The 17,859-nt window shown below is 42.7% G+C and overlaps 1 protein-coding gene across 1 annotated transcript in view; it reads right to left on the minus strand.

The window, feature by feature from the left end:
- Positions 1-17,490, minus strand: part of LOC116951499 (uncharacterized) — a 70,617-nt gene extending 53,127 nt beyond the window's left edge. Inside the window, exons 1-9 of the mRNA XM_032970177.2 lie at positions 17,170-17,490; positions 16,544-16,630; positions 7,953-7,988; positions 7,707-7,778; positions 6,685-6,738; positions 6,140-6,175; positions 5,930-5,953; positions 1,389-1,442; positions 277-330 (exon numbers count right to left, since the gene is read on the minus strand). Of these exons, the coding sequence (XP_032826068.1) occupies positions 277-330; positions 1,389-1,442; positions 5,930-5,953; positions 6,140-6,175; positions 6,685-6,738; positions 7,707-7,778; positions 7,953-7,988; positions 16,544-16,630; positions 17,170-17,238 (486 nt within the window). The 5' untranslated portion in view covers positions 17,239-17,490. The remainder of the gene's footprint in view (positions 1-276; positions 331-1,388; positions 1,443-5,929; positions 5,954-6,139; positions 6,176-6,684; positions 6,739-7,706; positions 7,779-7,952; positions 7,989-16,543; positions 16,631-17,169) is intronic.
- Positions 17,491-17,859: the final 369 nt, after the last annotated feature.

Consider the following 17,859-nt stretch of genomic DNA (forward strand, 5'->3'; position numbering starts at 1 on the left):
TTTTGTGCCAGTTAAAAGGGTAAAGCCTATTTCTATAATTTGCTTTAAAGTTTCAGGGAAACCCAACATCATTGCCCAATAACCGCCAATACATTAATTTATTTGCTTCGTACATCTATATATTTTTTCGTGAGCCACTATCCCGCGTGGTCATAAAACCACGTGTCCGTTGGCGTGCACCGTTCGGCGTTCGTAGATGTTTTACGCGTGAACAAGTTTGTAATTTGCCTTTATTGTTGTTTTATGAGAGACTTGGAAAAATGTGTGTAATCTCACCTCCAGGCCAGGTGGCCCTGGTGGTCCGGGCAGGCCTTGAGGCCCACTGTTCCCCTGCATTTGAAGACATTCCAATGTTAGAATGACAACCACTGGAAAATTGCGTTAATGTTCACCTCTGAATTCATGTTATGTTTGAGGAATTTCCATCATCTAGTTAGATCTTAGATAACAACTTTATTTTCGTTTGTTATTAGAATCACACCGGGTGGCAATCGTTTTACAGCCATGATCTGGTACACGTTTCTGATTGCTCCACTTAATCTTAGTAATTAAGCTGCTTACGACTAAATATCTCAACGTTTGGACCGACTGATAAGAGGTTTGGCATCACCTGCATCATGCTCCATAGAGGCCTGTAACTTACCTGATGACCACCACATTAACTTGTTCCGCTGCAGCGTGCATATTCAAAAAACTTACCAAAACCGTCAAAACAGGTTCTGCTCTGTTCTGGAGTTTTCCGAAATTGTTGCGTAACATCATTGCAATGTTTATACCTCTCTAAAGGTCAAATAAATTAGAGTTCACGTTCTAAAAAGCTGCAACAAAACGAATTACTTAACGCCACGTTTGTGTTCCTCGAGTTAGTGGCGTGGGTAGCGTGGTCGCCTTGGGCTCCGGGTGCAAGGAGTTAAATGCCCCCCACCCCCACCGCCTACACACTCAATAGTTACGCCGATGCCTCGAGTCTACGTATGGGCGCTCGCATCCCACATGACTGCGTGTACGTGTGCATGGTCAACTTCTTTCGCACCGTACGCAGCCAACCGTGCTAGTCGGAGGTGCGGAGGAAGGACGACAAACTGGACACAAAAGGCAGCTCTAAAGAAATCAGTTTTCAACTTAGATTTAAAAGTGCATAGCTCCAGTGGCCTCCTAATATCGGAAGAGCGTTCCAGATGGCCGCAGGGGCGCATCTGAAAGAGTGCAATGCGGCGGTAAGCGTCTTTGTTCGATGGCTAACCAAGAGCCGCTGCCGCGAGCGGCTCTTGGTTTATGCTCGTCGACGAGATCAGTGAGGTGTTGTGGTGGTTCATTTGCGGCAAGCGCTTTGTGTGTGTAATGAGTGTCACAGTGATAGGGGATGGCATTCCCCACAATCCACTTACGGGAGCTCCAAGAAGACCAACTCCTCCTGAGGGTCCTTTTTTCCCTGGGATGCCCTGCAACAGTCACAGATGGAACTCAATTAAAGGCCTCGCCGATGAGCAGGCGTAGCTAACGGTGATTTAATTCTAGCCGTGGTCGTATTGATTTGCTAACCTTCCCCATACGTTGCACTCCCATCGTGTTTATGTATTTTTTGTTCTTGTAACTTTTTGACCCGCCCAAACTGGAAAAAAGAGCTTTACAGCTCATCGGATTCCTCCAGTTTCATAAGTAAACGTTCCGATTCTGATTGTGCCGCTCGTCGTTTAAGTCAAAATGTTAAAACTTGGACGCATGAATGATACGTAAAAGCAGGCTACTGTACGGAACGAAAGTCACGCGGCTTGGAAGGCAGAGGCCGGTGGTTCTTTTTTTTATATTTTGTCAAATGATGTCATACTCCCAGCCTGGCTGAGCCAGGAGACAGCCAGACCAGGGCAGCACGGCAAATTTCCCCATCTGTACGGACAACTCAACACACATGTCAGGAACAGTGCCTTAAAAGGAAAATATAAACATGGACTCCTCTAAATTTTGATTTAAAGCTTTCGTGACTGCAGTAATTCATATTCTTAGTTTTTTCGGTAAAGTCACGTTGAAGAGAAACAACAAAATAACAAAATATATATAAAACAATAAAAAATTCTCACGACGTTTCGACCATAACTCAAACGGTCATCATCAGGTGTGTCGGTTTGCATAAATTTATTTTGAAAACGGCATATTTATTTATATATATATAAAAATAACGTTTGCGTCACGCGCAACGATGGCAGTTTGCCAGGACTAGTCCATCTATTTTTTGAAAAGAGGAGGGGGGAGACGAAATTTGTTTTTATGTATGCTGTCTGAAAGGCACTGTAACACGGTAGGACCAACACCTCGGCCGTAGCAGATCATTGTTCTAATTCAGTAGGCTCACATGCCATTGACTTTTCCAAGACGGAGGTTCTTTGTAAGCCATCTGGCTTCCATGAGAGATTCGTTCATGAGGCTATCCACATATACAAACACAGAGACAATTTCAACCGAGAAGATGGATTCTATCTTAGCAATCATTGGAAAGATTTGATAAATCATTTCAGTTCTTGATTGTTCACGCTTACAGTGCCTTTCAGACAGCATACATAAAAACAAATTTCGTCTCCCCCCTCCTCTTTTCAAAAAATAGATGGACTAGTCCTGGCAAACTGCCATCGTTGCGCGTGACGCAAACGTTATTTTTATATATATATAAATAAATATGCCGTTTTCAAAATAAATTTATGCAAACCGACACACCTGATGATGACCGTTTGAGTTATGGTCGAAACGTCGTGAGAATTTTTTATTGTTTTATATATATTTTGTTATTTTGTTGTTTCTCTTCAACGTGACTTTACCGAAAAAACTAAGAATATGGACTCCTCTACTTACGAACGAGTTAGGGTTCCAGAGGTCTGTTCGTAAGTCGATTTGTTCGAAAAGTCCAACTTTACTCCTGTCGATTCCAAACGTGTTGTACGGCATTTACACTAAACATAGGGGATGGCTTTAAAAGTTGTATCATCTCCCGTAGATGTCGATGCCACTGATTCTTCATATTCGGCAGATGTAGATGCCACTACCGTCATCTATTGCGCGGCGGTTGATCTTACGACTCTTGGTCCGAACAGGCAACTGGACATACGGACAGGTTTGTTCGTATCTCTGAAAGTTCGCAAGTCGAATGTTCGTAGGTAGAGGGATCTCCTGTATATATGGTATATAATAGGTGATGGAGCTTGACCTTACATTATACTGTACATAAGTATAATAACTCTCTTTTCTGCCTCCACATACAGTGAGGGAAAAAAGTATTTGATCCCCTGCTGATTTTGTACGTTTGCTCACTGACAAAGAAATGATCAGTCTATAATTTTAATAGTAGGTTTATTTGAACAGTGAGAGACAGAATAACAAAAAAATACATGTCAAAAATGTAATAAATTGATTTGCATTTTAATGAGGGAAATAAGTATTTGACCCCCTCTCAATCAGAAAGATTTCTGGCTCCCAGGTGCCTTTTATACAGAGATCAGGAGCACACTCGTTAAAGGGAGTGCTCTTAATCTCAGCTTGTTACCTGTATAAAAGACACCTGTCCACAGAAGCAATCAATCAATCAGATTCCAAACTCTCCACCATGGCCAAGACCAAAGAGCTCTCCAAGAATGTCAGGGACAAGATTGTAGACCTACACAAGGCTGGAATGGGCTACAAGACTATTGCCAAGCAGCTTGGTGAGAAGGTGACAACAGTTTGTGCGATTATTCGCAAATGGAAGAAACACAAAATAACTGTCAATCTCCTTCGGCCTGGGGCTCCATGCAAGATCTCACCTTGTGGAGTTGCAATGATCATGAGAACGGTGAGGAATCAGCCCAGAACTACACGGGAGGATCTTGTCAATGATCTCAAGGCAGCTGGGACCATAGTCACCAAGAAAACAATTGGTAACACACTACGCCGTGAAGGACTGAAATCCTGCAGTGCCCGCAAGGCCCCCCTGCTCAAGAAAACACATATACATGCCCGTCTGAAGTTTGCCAATGAACATCTGAATGATTCAGAGGACAACTGGGTGAAAGTGTTGTGGTCAGATGAGACCAAAATGGAGCTCTTTGGCATCAACTAAACTCGCCGTGTTTGGAGGAGGAGGAATGCTGCCTATGACCCCAAGAACACCATCCCTACCGTCAAACATGGAGGTGGAAACATTATGCTTTGGGGGTGTTTTTCTGCTAAGGGGACAGGACAACTTCACCGCATCAAAGGGACGATGGACGGGGCCATGTACCGTCAAATATTGGGTGAGAACCTCCTTCCCTCAGCCAGGGCTTTGAAAATGGGTCGTGGATGGGTATTCCAGCATGACAATGACCCAAAACACACGGCCAAGGCAACAAAGGAGTGGCTCAAGAAGAAGCACATTAAGGTCCTGGAGTGGCCTAGCCAGTCTCCAGACCTTAATCCCATAGAAAATCTGTGGAGGGAGCTGAAGGTTCGACTTGCCAAACGTCAGCCTCGAAACCTTAATGACTTGGAGAAGATCTGCAAAGAGGAGTGGGACAAAATCCCTCCTGAGATGTGTGCAAACCTGGTGGCCAACTACAAGAAACGTCTGACCTCTGTGATTCCCAACAAGGGTTTTGCCACCAAGTACTAAGTCATGTTTTGCAGAGGAGTCAAATACTTGTTTCCCTCATTAAAATGCAAATCAATTTATAACATTCCTGACATGCGTTTTTCTGGATTTTTTTGTTGTTATTCTGTCTCTCACTGTTCAAATAAACCTACCATTAAAATTATAGACTGATCATTTCTTTGTCAGTGGGCAAACGTACAAAATCAGCAGGGGATCAAATACTTTGTTCCCTCACTGAAGATGTAAAAATGTACAGTACGTGTCCATCAGCCAATCGGATTTCTAGGCCAACATTACGTAACCAGCAGCATTTGTTTCATCAACAAACTCTTGGACCAGTTTTTTTTCTTCTGGGTCTCGTGAGCAGCTTTGAGTGTGATTGCCACGGAAGTGTAGGTTTTGTTCTGTAATCCTGGTTTAGTTCCACAGGTAACAACACTCGCTGAGAAACTGGTCAAACTTCCCTACGCCTTGAATTTCCTTAAAGCTAAATTTCGATTTTGCGTGCCAACACTTTACCTTCTATTTATGAGATAAAGCGTGCATTCCACACCTTTGTACCAGGTTGCAATAAAGATTTAGATTTGTTTAGTTTATTTAGATTTTGCTCTGGCAGAACGGGTTGTATAGGTGGGAGCATTATATCACCATTACATAAGCCTTGCATTTGCTGGGTGTACTGGATTCCTGTGTAATTCAGAGACCACAACAAAACGATTGCAAGCTGACTCATATAATGCAGGCAATAGATGCACTGTGGAGATGAAACAAAACATGACAGTATGCTGTGCTGATGATCTCGACTAAGGCTAAAACCTCTATGCAGTTGTGGAAATGACCTGGTTTCCACTGTACAGAGCCCTTTCCCTTTACAAGCATGTGCAGTTAAATTTTGACAAAGGTATTCAATATGTCTAGAGGGGAGAGGTGGGAGATAGGTTAATGCACTGCGCTATGAACCCAGTGACCTCAGTCCAATTGTCCAATTGCTGGCCTTGGCTGATATCAGTGGTGAGTGATATCTGAACCGATTCTGGGCCTCCCTTCTTCACCAACCCACACTGGGCAACGTGGTGATTGTCCGGTCAAACAACCTCCACCACTGACTCAACATGGTAATGCCCGTGGATTGACAAATGACTAAACTGTTATTAATTAAATGGTTTAGTATGTTGATCAGCGTTTATTTTAAACAAGGGACTGCTGAACCAATTTTACTTTTTGAGATTAACCTCTATTGTTTGACTCAACCAGCGGTATGCATCCGAGTATATACACTTCATTAAACCAAACAATGCAACAATGTCACGGAGAGAAGACGATGATGGTACATACCGGGGGACCGCCCAGTAGTTGTCCCTGGATTAAAACAACAAAATCACAAGAGTTAATAAGGACCCGTGCCTTGATGACAACGCACAAATGTATGTGCGCATTACACTGCATATATAATGACATGTATAATTATTTACATAATTGCATTAGCACAAGTGCCCGTATGGCTGAAAAACTAGAATGTATCAATTTATCAATTCCTCTACTCACCGATGACCCAGGGGGACCCGGCGGTCCTTGGTTTCCCTGCAGGTAAAATAAGTCAATAATCAGAGGCCATACATTCAAAAACTGCCTTTAAAGCACAGCAATTCACAAGAAACGTTTTAATGAGACAAAAGTAATTTGCTGTTGTGATGATGTGGTAGGGTGGAGTGGTGGTGCAGTGGCCGTGGCAAACGACAGAATTGATGTGGGTTATTTTCCGTCTCATTCCTACAGATGTTTCTCTTCCATCAGCGTCAACGTAACTCCGTTTGATTGTAACTGATGATTCGATGCATCGTTACACTTCTAGTGCCTACTTGAAAGTGTAAGCACCAGGTGGTGGGGCAACGTGGCTAGTTGCCTGGGCCCGCTGCGTGCTGACCGAGGTACAAGGAGGTGAGGTTTGGCGCTGTGTGTGCTTGCATTCAGTGGCAGTGTGGAAGTGATGCAGTCGAAAGTGTTTTGGACCGCGCCCTATACAGACAGACACACACACACAAAATTCCATATTTCAAGAATGAGGTTTTTCTAAATCAGGATCACAGTACCTTTTGTCCCAGGCTCCCTGAAGGTCCAATGTCACCAGAAGGACCTACAATTCCCTACACACACACAGGAAAACACGCTAAATGAATAAACGTACATCGTTCTCTATCGTTTAAAAACAAAGGCTCGTACTTGCAAATTAGCACAAATACGGTACGACGAGAACAATGCAACCTGAAATGAACGTGAACGTTTAAGCGTGCCCACAATTATTTCATCAAGGTTCGTTCATTCATCCGTTCGCAGTTAAATGACTGTTCAACATCACGGTTAGCGTTGCAAGTGTTGTACACAATGAGGAATTAAAGAAAAACGATGCAAACTAACAATGGGGCAGCGCTTCTCTGCGCCAGAAGCCCTGAGCCGAGCGGAGGAATCTCCACATTCCGAGAAGCGGGGTCAGTCTCTCCATGAGATGATGATTGATTTCCCACAAAGCGGCACTTGTTTTTTATCAACTTGAAATCGTTTAATTGGCTGAGCTGACTCCCCAACAAAGACTTGAACATGGGAACATTTTATCCTGAGTCTCGAGCTCTCGTGACAGACAATGTTGACGTCATGAACGTTCTCTGTAAATAAATCCTCTGAGCTGCCACTGTTCAAGTTCAGAGTCTCAGCTTGGTCATCCTTGACTGCACAAAACGAGACCGACCCGCCGTGCCGAATTTGATCCGGCGCTTTGTTTGGCTGAATTTCAATTGAGAAAATCGGACAAATATCAGCAGGCCGCGTTAGCGGGCCTGTGACAATCTTATCGTAGAATGTGTGGGTATAGTGCACCCCCTCCTGTGTAAAGGATAACAAGGCAACTTCTCTGGAGTTATTCTCTGACACGCGGCGCGCATTGCATCCCGAGTGGATTACTCTTCTCACAACGCCGCGGAGGCTGAGCTGAGAGGACACTTTTGGTGGTGGTGGTGCAAGTCGGGTCACAACAACAAAAACACCATCTGACAAAATGTTTTACACGACAAAATCGCAAGTTGTGTTGCATGTCGGGAGGAGCAGCAGCGGCACTCACGTCGCTACCGGGAATGCCAGGTGGCCCAGATTTTCCCACGACTCCCGAGGGACCAGGGTTTCCTTTCTCTCCCTGGTGCCACGACAAACACACACACACAAAAACAGAACGCACATTGCCTCACCATCACCATCAGGACGCACGCAATGTGTTGTGTATATCGAGGGACGATTATGGTATGCCGTGAAAAAAAAGCGTGTACGGGAGGCTGGGTGCTGAAAAAAATGAAACCGGGATCGATCTTACAGTTTGTCCAGGTGCCCCAGGAAGTCCTCTCAGACCCTAAAGAAACAGATGTAAGCATGAATGACACATTGTAAAACGCTTGATGATGTTAATGTACACACAGTACACAGAGTCTACAATAAACACATTAACAACAAGTGAAATCCTTACTACAAGGGCATTCGTGATTTCATGATCTTTTGCTCCGTGACCTGAGATAACCATGAATTTGTATACATTATAGGTGCATTGCACCGTTGTAATCCACAGGACCTTGAATTTGGCTTCTTCTGCAGTAGCATAACCAGTGGCAAGGCATCAGGGTAGTGAGGGTAAATCTTCTCAAGACAAACTTCAACAGCTAAATCCTGTAAATTGTAAAAAAAGGAAACTTAATTTTAAAAAAATATATATCTAACCCCCCTGCTTCGACTAAGCCAACTTTCACTGCTGAGTAACAACATTCAGGCGGCTACCCCTGACAGATTGCTCACCAAAGCATCCCAGTATGGTAATTGCTCGTGCTGGAATCCACGAGACCGGTCTAAGGCAGCACGTGCTCACGAGACCCACCACTGCCGCTGCCTCTCTCACCGCTGTCATGGGCTGTGAATACGAAGACGCAATCACAGTGACGTCATTTTCACGCACGTGCGTGTGAATGACGTCACCGTTTTATTCCAAAGGCCAGGTGTGATTTTTTTTTAAACAATGTGATGGCACTTCGATACCACATCGTGATGCAATGGCTTCACAAGACATCTGGGTCTGGCTCGGGGCCAAGTAGGACCAGGGGCAGGACTAATAAGGAGTATGAACAATATTGCATCCTCTGTGTGTGTGTGTATATATCACGTTGTGAGTGTGTGTATAGATATGAAATAATAAATATTCTTCATCATGGGACCTCCTTTGCCAGTATCAAAATATAAGAATAGATGTTAGCCTTTTGGCGTCCTCTGGTCTAATACTGTTTGAGACTATGCTCTAAAGAAAGATGTCTCTGGTGTGGACCAATCCGTTTCAAAGACAATGCACATACTTCTTTGGTTCTTTCGGTAAAGTCACGTAGAATGAGAATAAAATAATAAATTGATAAAATAAAATAACACAATAATATTCTCATGACGTTTCGGCCACAACACAAGCGGCCTTCATCAGGTGAAGGGGGCGAGACTGTCTGGTAGGACAGCGCTGGAGTGAGAGAGCCACGTTCAGATCACGGCTTTTAAGCCTCAAATTCACCTGATGAAGGCCGCTTGTGTTGTGGCCGAAACGTCGTGAGAATATTATTGTGTTATTTTATTTTATCAATTTATTATTTTATTCTCATTCTACGTGACTTTACCGAAAGAACCAAAGAAGATGAATCATTGCAGTCACGAAAGCTTTAAATCGAAATTTAATGCACATACTGTCAGAGCATACTCTTTGCTTATTTTGGTAAAGTCACGTAGGTATAAAATAAATCACGACGTTTCGGGCGCAACACAAGCGTCCGTCTTCAGGTGGGAAAGAACCAAAGAGTATGGATTCCTGCAGCCACGAAAGCTTCAAATCAAGACTGTCAGAGCATGTTCTTTGTTTGTATCTTCACCACAAATATATGTGGTTCGGGGCCGTCAATCATATATGACGTCACGCACCTGGGGCGGGGGGAGGAGGGGGATCAGACATTTGTAACGATGTGTGACGAGAGGGGTGTTTGAGAAATGTGACGTCACATCGAAATGCGCAGCTTTAAATAAACATAAACAACACGTTCTACTTCATTAAATATAATTGTTATAACAACACTAATTTTGATTAATTTTCATGATTAACTATTTGATTATTTAAATGTATCAAGGTCACCTTTTATTTATTCCATGAAGCAGCATTGTGCTTCTCCATGGGAGAAGGGAGAAGCATACATTTTGTAATTTTTTGAATTATTGTTATTAAACATTTTGATTCTAATGATTCTACCAGGGCTTTTCATTCTGTGGAATGAATATGTGATTGTTATAATTGTACTCTCCATTTTGCTTCTTTCTACTACAAAGCTTCAAGTATTTTTTTATTACTTGTAATATTTTATAATTATAAGATAATTTAAATATAATATTCTGAAAATCTGCAGTTTTAGTTAGACGTTGAATATTTTCAAGTGAATTTTATGCTAAATTTCAGATTTCCAACGCCATCTTCTTAAAACGTGTTTTCTCCTACAACATCAGAGTGTAGCGCCACATTAAATACGCACTACAATGACAATAGTTTAAAGCGATTTGAAGCATGTTTTATTTTCAAAATGGAAATATGGTTTTGGGGGGGGGGGGCGATTTTTGTGACGTCATATTTGAGGGGGGTCTGACTTTTTGTGACGCCGTGTAACGAGGGGGGAGGGGGGGGATCAAAAATCGGCCAAAATCGCGTGACGTCATTTATGGACGGCCCCTTAATGCAGACATGATTCCTTGCAAAAGGTTTCAGTTTGATGTTTTAACATCTTAACACAATTGTTTTGTAGCCAGAAAAAATGGGAAAACCTATTCTTATAATAAATATTCTGATTATGATCTGGGGATGTGTATATCTGTGTGTGAGTCAACTCAAACACAGTTTCTCCTCGTCCTCTGCGAGAGACTCAACGTCGCACATTGCATGCGACATCAACGGCACGGCTTGGCTTTTGCAGTGGAAAAACCACCTGCAGCTCCTGACTTCCCTGACCCGGGATGGCCTCTAGCTCAGCACCGACTCCGATGTCCCAGTGGAAAAGAGGTAGTTGGAAGCGTACTGTGCTAAAGAAGTTCAACATACATATATATGTGGCTTCATCCCTTCACGTTCTGCTCACACTGCCCTTCCCTATCTATCTCACCTTCCTCTGCTGCTCAGTGACTTTGACATAGGGAGGGTGGACTTCCACTGGGCAGGAATGTAAAAGTAAGGTCTGCGGGGTTGTGATTACAGAATACAGTTTCACGCAGTGTTTTAAAGTATATTACTTTAACAAAGGTATGTTGTTAGGGAAGGTTATAATCGTATTATTTTTCACAGATATGTTTTGTTGAGGCTACCACTTTTTTAGGGTTGGAGCTGATAACCCCCCACCCCCATCAGCCCCGCCCACTTTTACATAACCACGCCCACTCGACAACTAGCTCCACCCCTACACAATGAGGTGGCCTCCCCTTTGCTCTCTCTGCCACTGACCCTGCCCACTTGCCCACAGGCCCCACTTGCTCTGCAGCCAACCGGGCCCACCAACCCAGCTGGGAACTGTCCCTTTGCTCTTATCGTGAGTCGTGCATGAATTCAAATCTGTAGACGATGATAAAAGCCATCAAAAGAGAAACAGTGCAGGATGGGAAAAGCAAAGGTTTGCAACAACCATACGACAACCGTGAACTGTGTGCACAAATAACTGTCAGCCTAAATGATTTTACAAACAACCCCAGTTCCTAAAGGTCAAAACCGGTCTAGAGTTGTCTCTTTGTCTCACTGCTGCCCGTTGGTTGGTCGTATTTTCTCAATTTATAATAGATGGTGACTTAAGACAAGATGACCGCAATACTTTTATTCAGGAACTGGTGTTGTTACATATGTATAATCTGAAAGCTCTTTGGACACACAATGCACGTTTCCATCTTGTTTAAACGTATCATGAAGCCATACAATCTAAAACTGGGACAAAATCCATATTTTCACAGGCGCTTCGGGGAAATGACAGACTTTTTTATCGAGACTGCCACGGTGAAACTGGGACATTGAGTAGCATTGTGCATTGTGTAATTTTACCTGACGAATATGTTAACAATCTGAAAAGTGATCCAACTCCCTTTTAAAGAATGGCTGAGTATCCACCTTTTTCCTCCACCCCCACCCCCTTCTCTCCCTCGCTCCCCAAATTTTGCCTGGGTTAGAAAATTAACCTGGCACACCTTATTTAACCTACTCTTATTCAGAGAGGAAAGCCTACCCAGAAGGCACATACTGATGTTATTCGTGTTTGTATGTGCACTCTGATGTGATCGTTGATATTGGTTCAATATAAAAAATATAATGGATGTGTGGGTTTCAGCGCAGTCTGCTTATGATAGCACAGGCACAGGTTTAGAGATGTTGAAAATACAGGGATCTCGTATCATGGGATATGCCGGCTTAACACTGGTCATGAAAACAAGGCCTTGGGTTCCAGTTAGGCTATGGTAGAATCTGTGGTGTTAACATTAAAAAAAATGTTAACCACCATCATCATTCCTCATTTCCACATGCCACACTGCAGGATTTTTACGTTTAAAAAATATTTCTTGCTGCAAAAAAGGGCATTGCCAAAGGCTGTCAGCTATTATTATTTAATCTTGAATTAAAATGTATTCAAACTCATTCTAGATTTGAAGTTTTCGTCACTGCAAGAATCCATACTCTTTGGTTCTTTCTTTCTTGACCATTTCAGAAATTGTTTTTTTTGCTGTGGTTGTCCCACCTGATGACAGGCGCTTGTGTTGCGCCCGAAACGTCGCGATTTTATTTATTTATTTTTATTTAAAAAAATTCACCTACGTGACTTTACCGAAAGAACCGAAGAGTATGTATTCAAACCGTATGTCTATATATTTATATTTCTTTTCACTGACAAGTTTGTCAAGTGTTATTTTTTTTCTCATTCGTGTTTTTTTTTGGGAAACAGCATAGTGTATCTGTCTATTTAACGGCAGGTTATTTGCTAATTAACTACTTTTTGCTTATACTTCTCCTACTCGGCCACCCTGTGGTCCATCCATGTCCCACTCGAAAAGGCAGAAAGCAGTTTTCGCTTGCAAAAAGCAAGCACCATACCTCTTTCCCGTAATCAGTGGCAATAATAAACACACGTATTCAACAAATTATTAGGAGATGCTGTGTTGACAGTGGTGCACAGGCACAATTAACAAGAAAAGCCTCCAAATGTTCGTCGATATAATAAATAAATATATAATGCTGGACATTTCGGGGAAAATGGCTTTTATTCAAAGCGCATGGCCTCGCTCCCCTTTTCAGAGACGAGGTGACTTGAGCTGTCCCTTTATTGTTTTTTTTTTAATGCGAGACTGCTCTGGGTTTAGGGTTCACGATGAAGTGCACATTCCCACGGACCACTAAACCCATTGCATTGCACGGAAAGCTGTTGAAAGTACAAACACTTCAGTACAATTATACAGGTTGTTTCAAAAAGATGGAACCGATTTGAAATTGCTATATCTCTGCAACCACGAACCGCCCATCAATGAAACTCTTACCACTTGAAAGGGCGGGGCATAGAGTTTCAAATGATTACCGCTAAGATGTCTCTCACAGCGCAGATACAGCCCCTAGCCTCAGTCATTCGCAAGATGACCCCACAACACAAGGGGCGTTTTGCGTTCTTCAGTTCAAAGAGCATTCATCGTTGGTACCGACAATTTAAGGAAACAGGCTGCTGTTTATGTAAGGGCAAGAGCACAAGGGCGACCACGCACCTCAGAGGAAAACGTGAGAAGAATTAAAGAGAGTTTTCTGCGTAGCCCGCGCAAGTCCACTCGTCGCGCCAGCCGAGAACTTGCGATCCCTCATTCGACTGTCTGGCGCGTGTTAAGGCGACGTTTAATCATGAGGCCATGCCGGTTGCAAACGGCACAGGCTCTTCGTGCAGGTGACAAAGGAAAGCGTGAAGAATTTTGTGATGCGATCTTACAGAACATGGAGGGCGACAGCGTCTTACCGCGTTTGATTTTCAGTGATGAAGCAACGTTTCATCTCAGCGGTAAAGTTAACCGTCACAATGTGCGCATATGGGGATTAGAAAATCCACACGAAACTGCAGAGCGTGAGCGTAATTCCCCGAAAGTGAACGCGTTTTGTGCTGTTTCTCAAAGAAAGGTTTATGGCCCTTTCTTTTTCGAGGGAAACACAATCACGGGGCAAGCGTATCTCGAAATACTGCAGAAATGGCTCTTTCCACAACTTGATGAAGATTCCGATGACTTCATTTTTCAACAAGATGGAGCACCGCCACATTGGCACCTGCAGGTGCGACGTTTTCTAAATGACGCACTGCCTCAACGCTGGATAGGTCGCACGGAACCCCAAGACTTTGCGCTACACTCTTGGCCCCCAAGATCCCCAGACATCACCACACCCTGTTCGACTTTTTCTTGTGGGGATACGTCAAAGACCCGTGGTGTTTTTGTGCCACCATTAGCGACTAATCTGGATGACCTCAAAAAGCGAATCACGGCAGCAGTGACTTCAGTGGAAGAAGACACTTTGAGAGGTGTTTGGGACGAATTCAACTATCGTCTCGATGTTGTCCGTACAGCAGGTGGAGGGCACAGAGAGCATTTATAAAATGGTTAGTAAAACTTGCTAACTCATTAAACCGTTTGTAACTTTTTGTGTAATTGTAACATGTTGCCATCGTGAAATATACTGCTTTGAAATTGGGTCCATTTTCTGAAACACCCTGTACATTGCAGAATAATTTGGACTTACAAAGGATCTAAATGTCGCTGCATCTCAAGATGCTGTACAAATGAGGGGACCATGCACAGCAATGATAATTTGAAGCAGATTTTTTTTCAGTATTTTTTAATGCCGCAGAAAGAAAAGGGACCACAGTATTGTAAAGGTTTAAAATGAAGATACTTCACGGAAGAAGACGGCCAAGACTCATGATGCACATCCTGCATCATAATGCAAAGCCTTGGCTAACGTGCGAACAAAGACACGGTCAGCCACAATTGTGGCAAAATCGCCCGATGATGCTAAATGTAATTACCAGCGAAATGTCACAGTGCTCAAATTGTAAATGTAACTAATTGGCACGTTTTGTTTACGCGATAAACCTTACTGTTTGGCTGTGTCGGGTGGTGGCCGGTTAACGACACGTTTATACTTATGCGATCTAACCCAAAAAACACCTTTAATATGAGCCACAGGTAAAGGAAAAAAAAGATTCTGCATGGAATCAACAGGGACAGGGAACTGGCAGTGTGGCCAGCCACGGGAAGTGGAATGCAGACAAATTAAATCCATTCTAATTTTGTGTCATCACTTCTCTTGGTGGCTATGAATTTGTGCTCTCGTATTGTGCTCGGTATCACTCCGCTCGTGACCTGCAAGCATGAGCACGCAAGTCCAGTGCTAATAATTCCATTTATATAGCGGCTTTTTCATCAGGGATATCAAAGCGATGTACAGGGCACAGCAGCAGCCAATCAGCATAAAACGAATTATATTATGAACACATTTTAAAAATCCAAATTTCAAAGTAAAACAAATTATTACCTTCACGACCTGTGTGGCTAACAGCCATTGATTTGTTCAACACGTTTTTAGGATACCCACACTTCGATGGAAACACCCAAGGCTGTTGGGCCAACTGGGGCCAAAATTGTCATTTCACTCACCATCTTTCGAAATTTATTCCAGTTATTGTATAGAATTTTGTTGGATAGTGTTCATCATGTAAGGCAAAACTATTTTCACCTATTTTTTTATTTCACCAGGTAAGGGCCCCCACTGAGCTACACAGTTCTTTTTCAGAAGCGACCTGGCCACAAATGGTCGCTCAACGAAGTGGCTTATCATGTGGGAATTTATAGCAGCCAAATACTTTAAACGCATGTTTATAAATATGGAGGGGAAAACTGCGACCATTGGGAGAACATGCATACTTCAAATATACATGCATCAGGGTCGGGATCGCACCCACGTCCTTCTACATACCAGGTGAACTATTTAACGTCTATGTTTTTTGTAAAGCTATAATTTCGGTGTGATCAACTATGATTCAATGTGTATAAGTGCACAACATTAGAACTATTTTTGAATATTTGGCAACATTTTCCTTGCATGCATAAGTTTTAAAATAGAGAAGTTTAAATTATCTTCACCTGGACAGAATAATAATGATACCTAATAGCACCTTTGGCTCTCTTAAATCTCAAAACGAGATGTGTCGGCATGGCAGACACGCTGAGGATTAATGGGATGAGACTTGTACGACTAAAATATTAATGCCACTGTGTGTGTGGTTTTATGAACCTGGCTTAAACTGCTATCTAATTCTAATCGTGATGATATCTTTATTAACACTGCGTATTTCTCTGTAATCGTAAATGAAACACAGCATTATTAACTTAACGGATTGGTCTGCAAACTCAGTCACAGATGTACACTTAAAAGTCAGATGCAGTAGCAAAAAATCCATACATCTCTACTATATTTCATGGACTCGTGACATACAAATGTCACTCTATGCCGAAAATGTAGGCTCGGTTACAGCACAATGAATACAATGAACAAAAGTAGATATTTCAACATATATTTAAGAGGTATCCAGTTGCTGTTTCAGATAATTACTACAACGAGTTAACATATTTAATGAATATCCTATTTAATATCAACTTAAGTGAAAATTACACGGAGAACTCGCTGAGTGAACTCTAGCAACTACTCTTCAGTGAACCTTTCCACGAAAACTCATTCATGCCATCACAGCATTTTTCAAGCAAGAGGCAAATTTCTGTGGCTTAACGATAGGTTTGGGAGACATTTACCGAGGCTAAGAGCCACGAATAATTCATCGAAAAGCAACAACTTACATCGTTTCCATCACGGCCAGGAGATCCCGGGGACCCTGCAGGCCCCCGGGTGCCCACAGGACCCTGGCCTGGGCTCGGTGTCCGTGCCTGCAAGTCAAAGAAGAAGTCAAATATTGGTTTAGTCCCCCCCCACCCACCCACTCTCCCCGCCTGCCCGCAGAGCTCGTGAAAGCCACGCAGTGTCCTCTTGTGTGGCAGGGGTCTAAAGGCCCATTTTCTACAACTAATTTTTCGATTTGAATCCCACGGTACAATAAAGTTTCCTTCATAAGCAAACGCAAATGTGAACCTGTGCACGCCTTTTTTTCTCACTCGATAAAAAATGTTAAGCGCAACAAGTACAATCCTTCCATTTGCAAGAAAGTACAGGTTATTTTTTTAAACATTAACCGTTAAATGCTCAGAATTGTCGTAAATGTATTGATAGAGAATTGTGAATGAATACAGCCAAGGTTGAAAATGGCATTGAAGGAATACTAAAACTTAGCTCATTAAGCTATATGTTAAAAATAAAATTGTACTCCAATGTATGTTAACACATTTGTACCAAATGATAGCTGAATGCAAAATATGATAGTTCTATAAACGCAATAAAATATTAAAGTCATTATAGAAAGATCACTCACCAGAGGTGGCTGTCCAGAGCAGAAGTATACCAAGACGTGCGCTAATAGTAAAACATTAAAAAACCCCATATTTATTCGGCTACGCGGCACCCGACACAATGTTACGCTAAGAGTGAGCTCTTATTGCTTCGCGAGATTTTGGCCGTGCCCAGTGGCCAGGGCTTGTGGGCTCGAAGCTCCGCCCTGTGTGACCACCAAGCGTCGATGTATGAACATGAAGCTTGTTAATGAGCTGCGGTCAAAATGGGTGGCATATTACAGAGCAGTCTCCTGGGGGCATAAGGTGCATTTAATGCCACGGTATATTCAATGATGCAACCGCTCACGTATGATCACTGCGTGTGTGCCAAGCTCGCAACCTGCGAATGAGACGATCCTCGTCTGAGACGATCCTCGTCTCTTCTGCGTTGTCACCTGGTAAATAAAAAAGACAGAGAACAAATCCTATCAAGGATATGCTGGGGACATGAGAAAACAAACTTTTAAAGTGACGGGTGGGGGAAATGTAAACACATTCATGGCCAAATAGAACCTATAAATCAATTAAACCCTATTTTTATTTTAGGTAAGGCCCACTGAGTTACATAGCTATTTTTCGGAAACGACCTGGCTATCACAAATTATAGCTCAACGAAGTGGCTTATCATGTAGAAATGTATAGCATCCAAATACTCTAAACACATGTTGATT

The sequence above is a fragment of the Petromyzon marinus genome, chromosome 3 (genome assembly GCF_048934315.1).
Source record: "Petromyzon marinus isolate PM22_M1 ecotype Great Lakes invasive population chromosome 3, UKy_Petmar_22M1.pri1.0, whole genome shotgun sequence".
Taxonomy (NCBI): domain Eukaryota; kingdom Metazoa; phylum Chordata; class Hyperoartia; order Petromyzontiformes; family Petromyzontidae; genus Petromyzon; species Petromyzon marinus.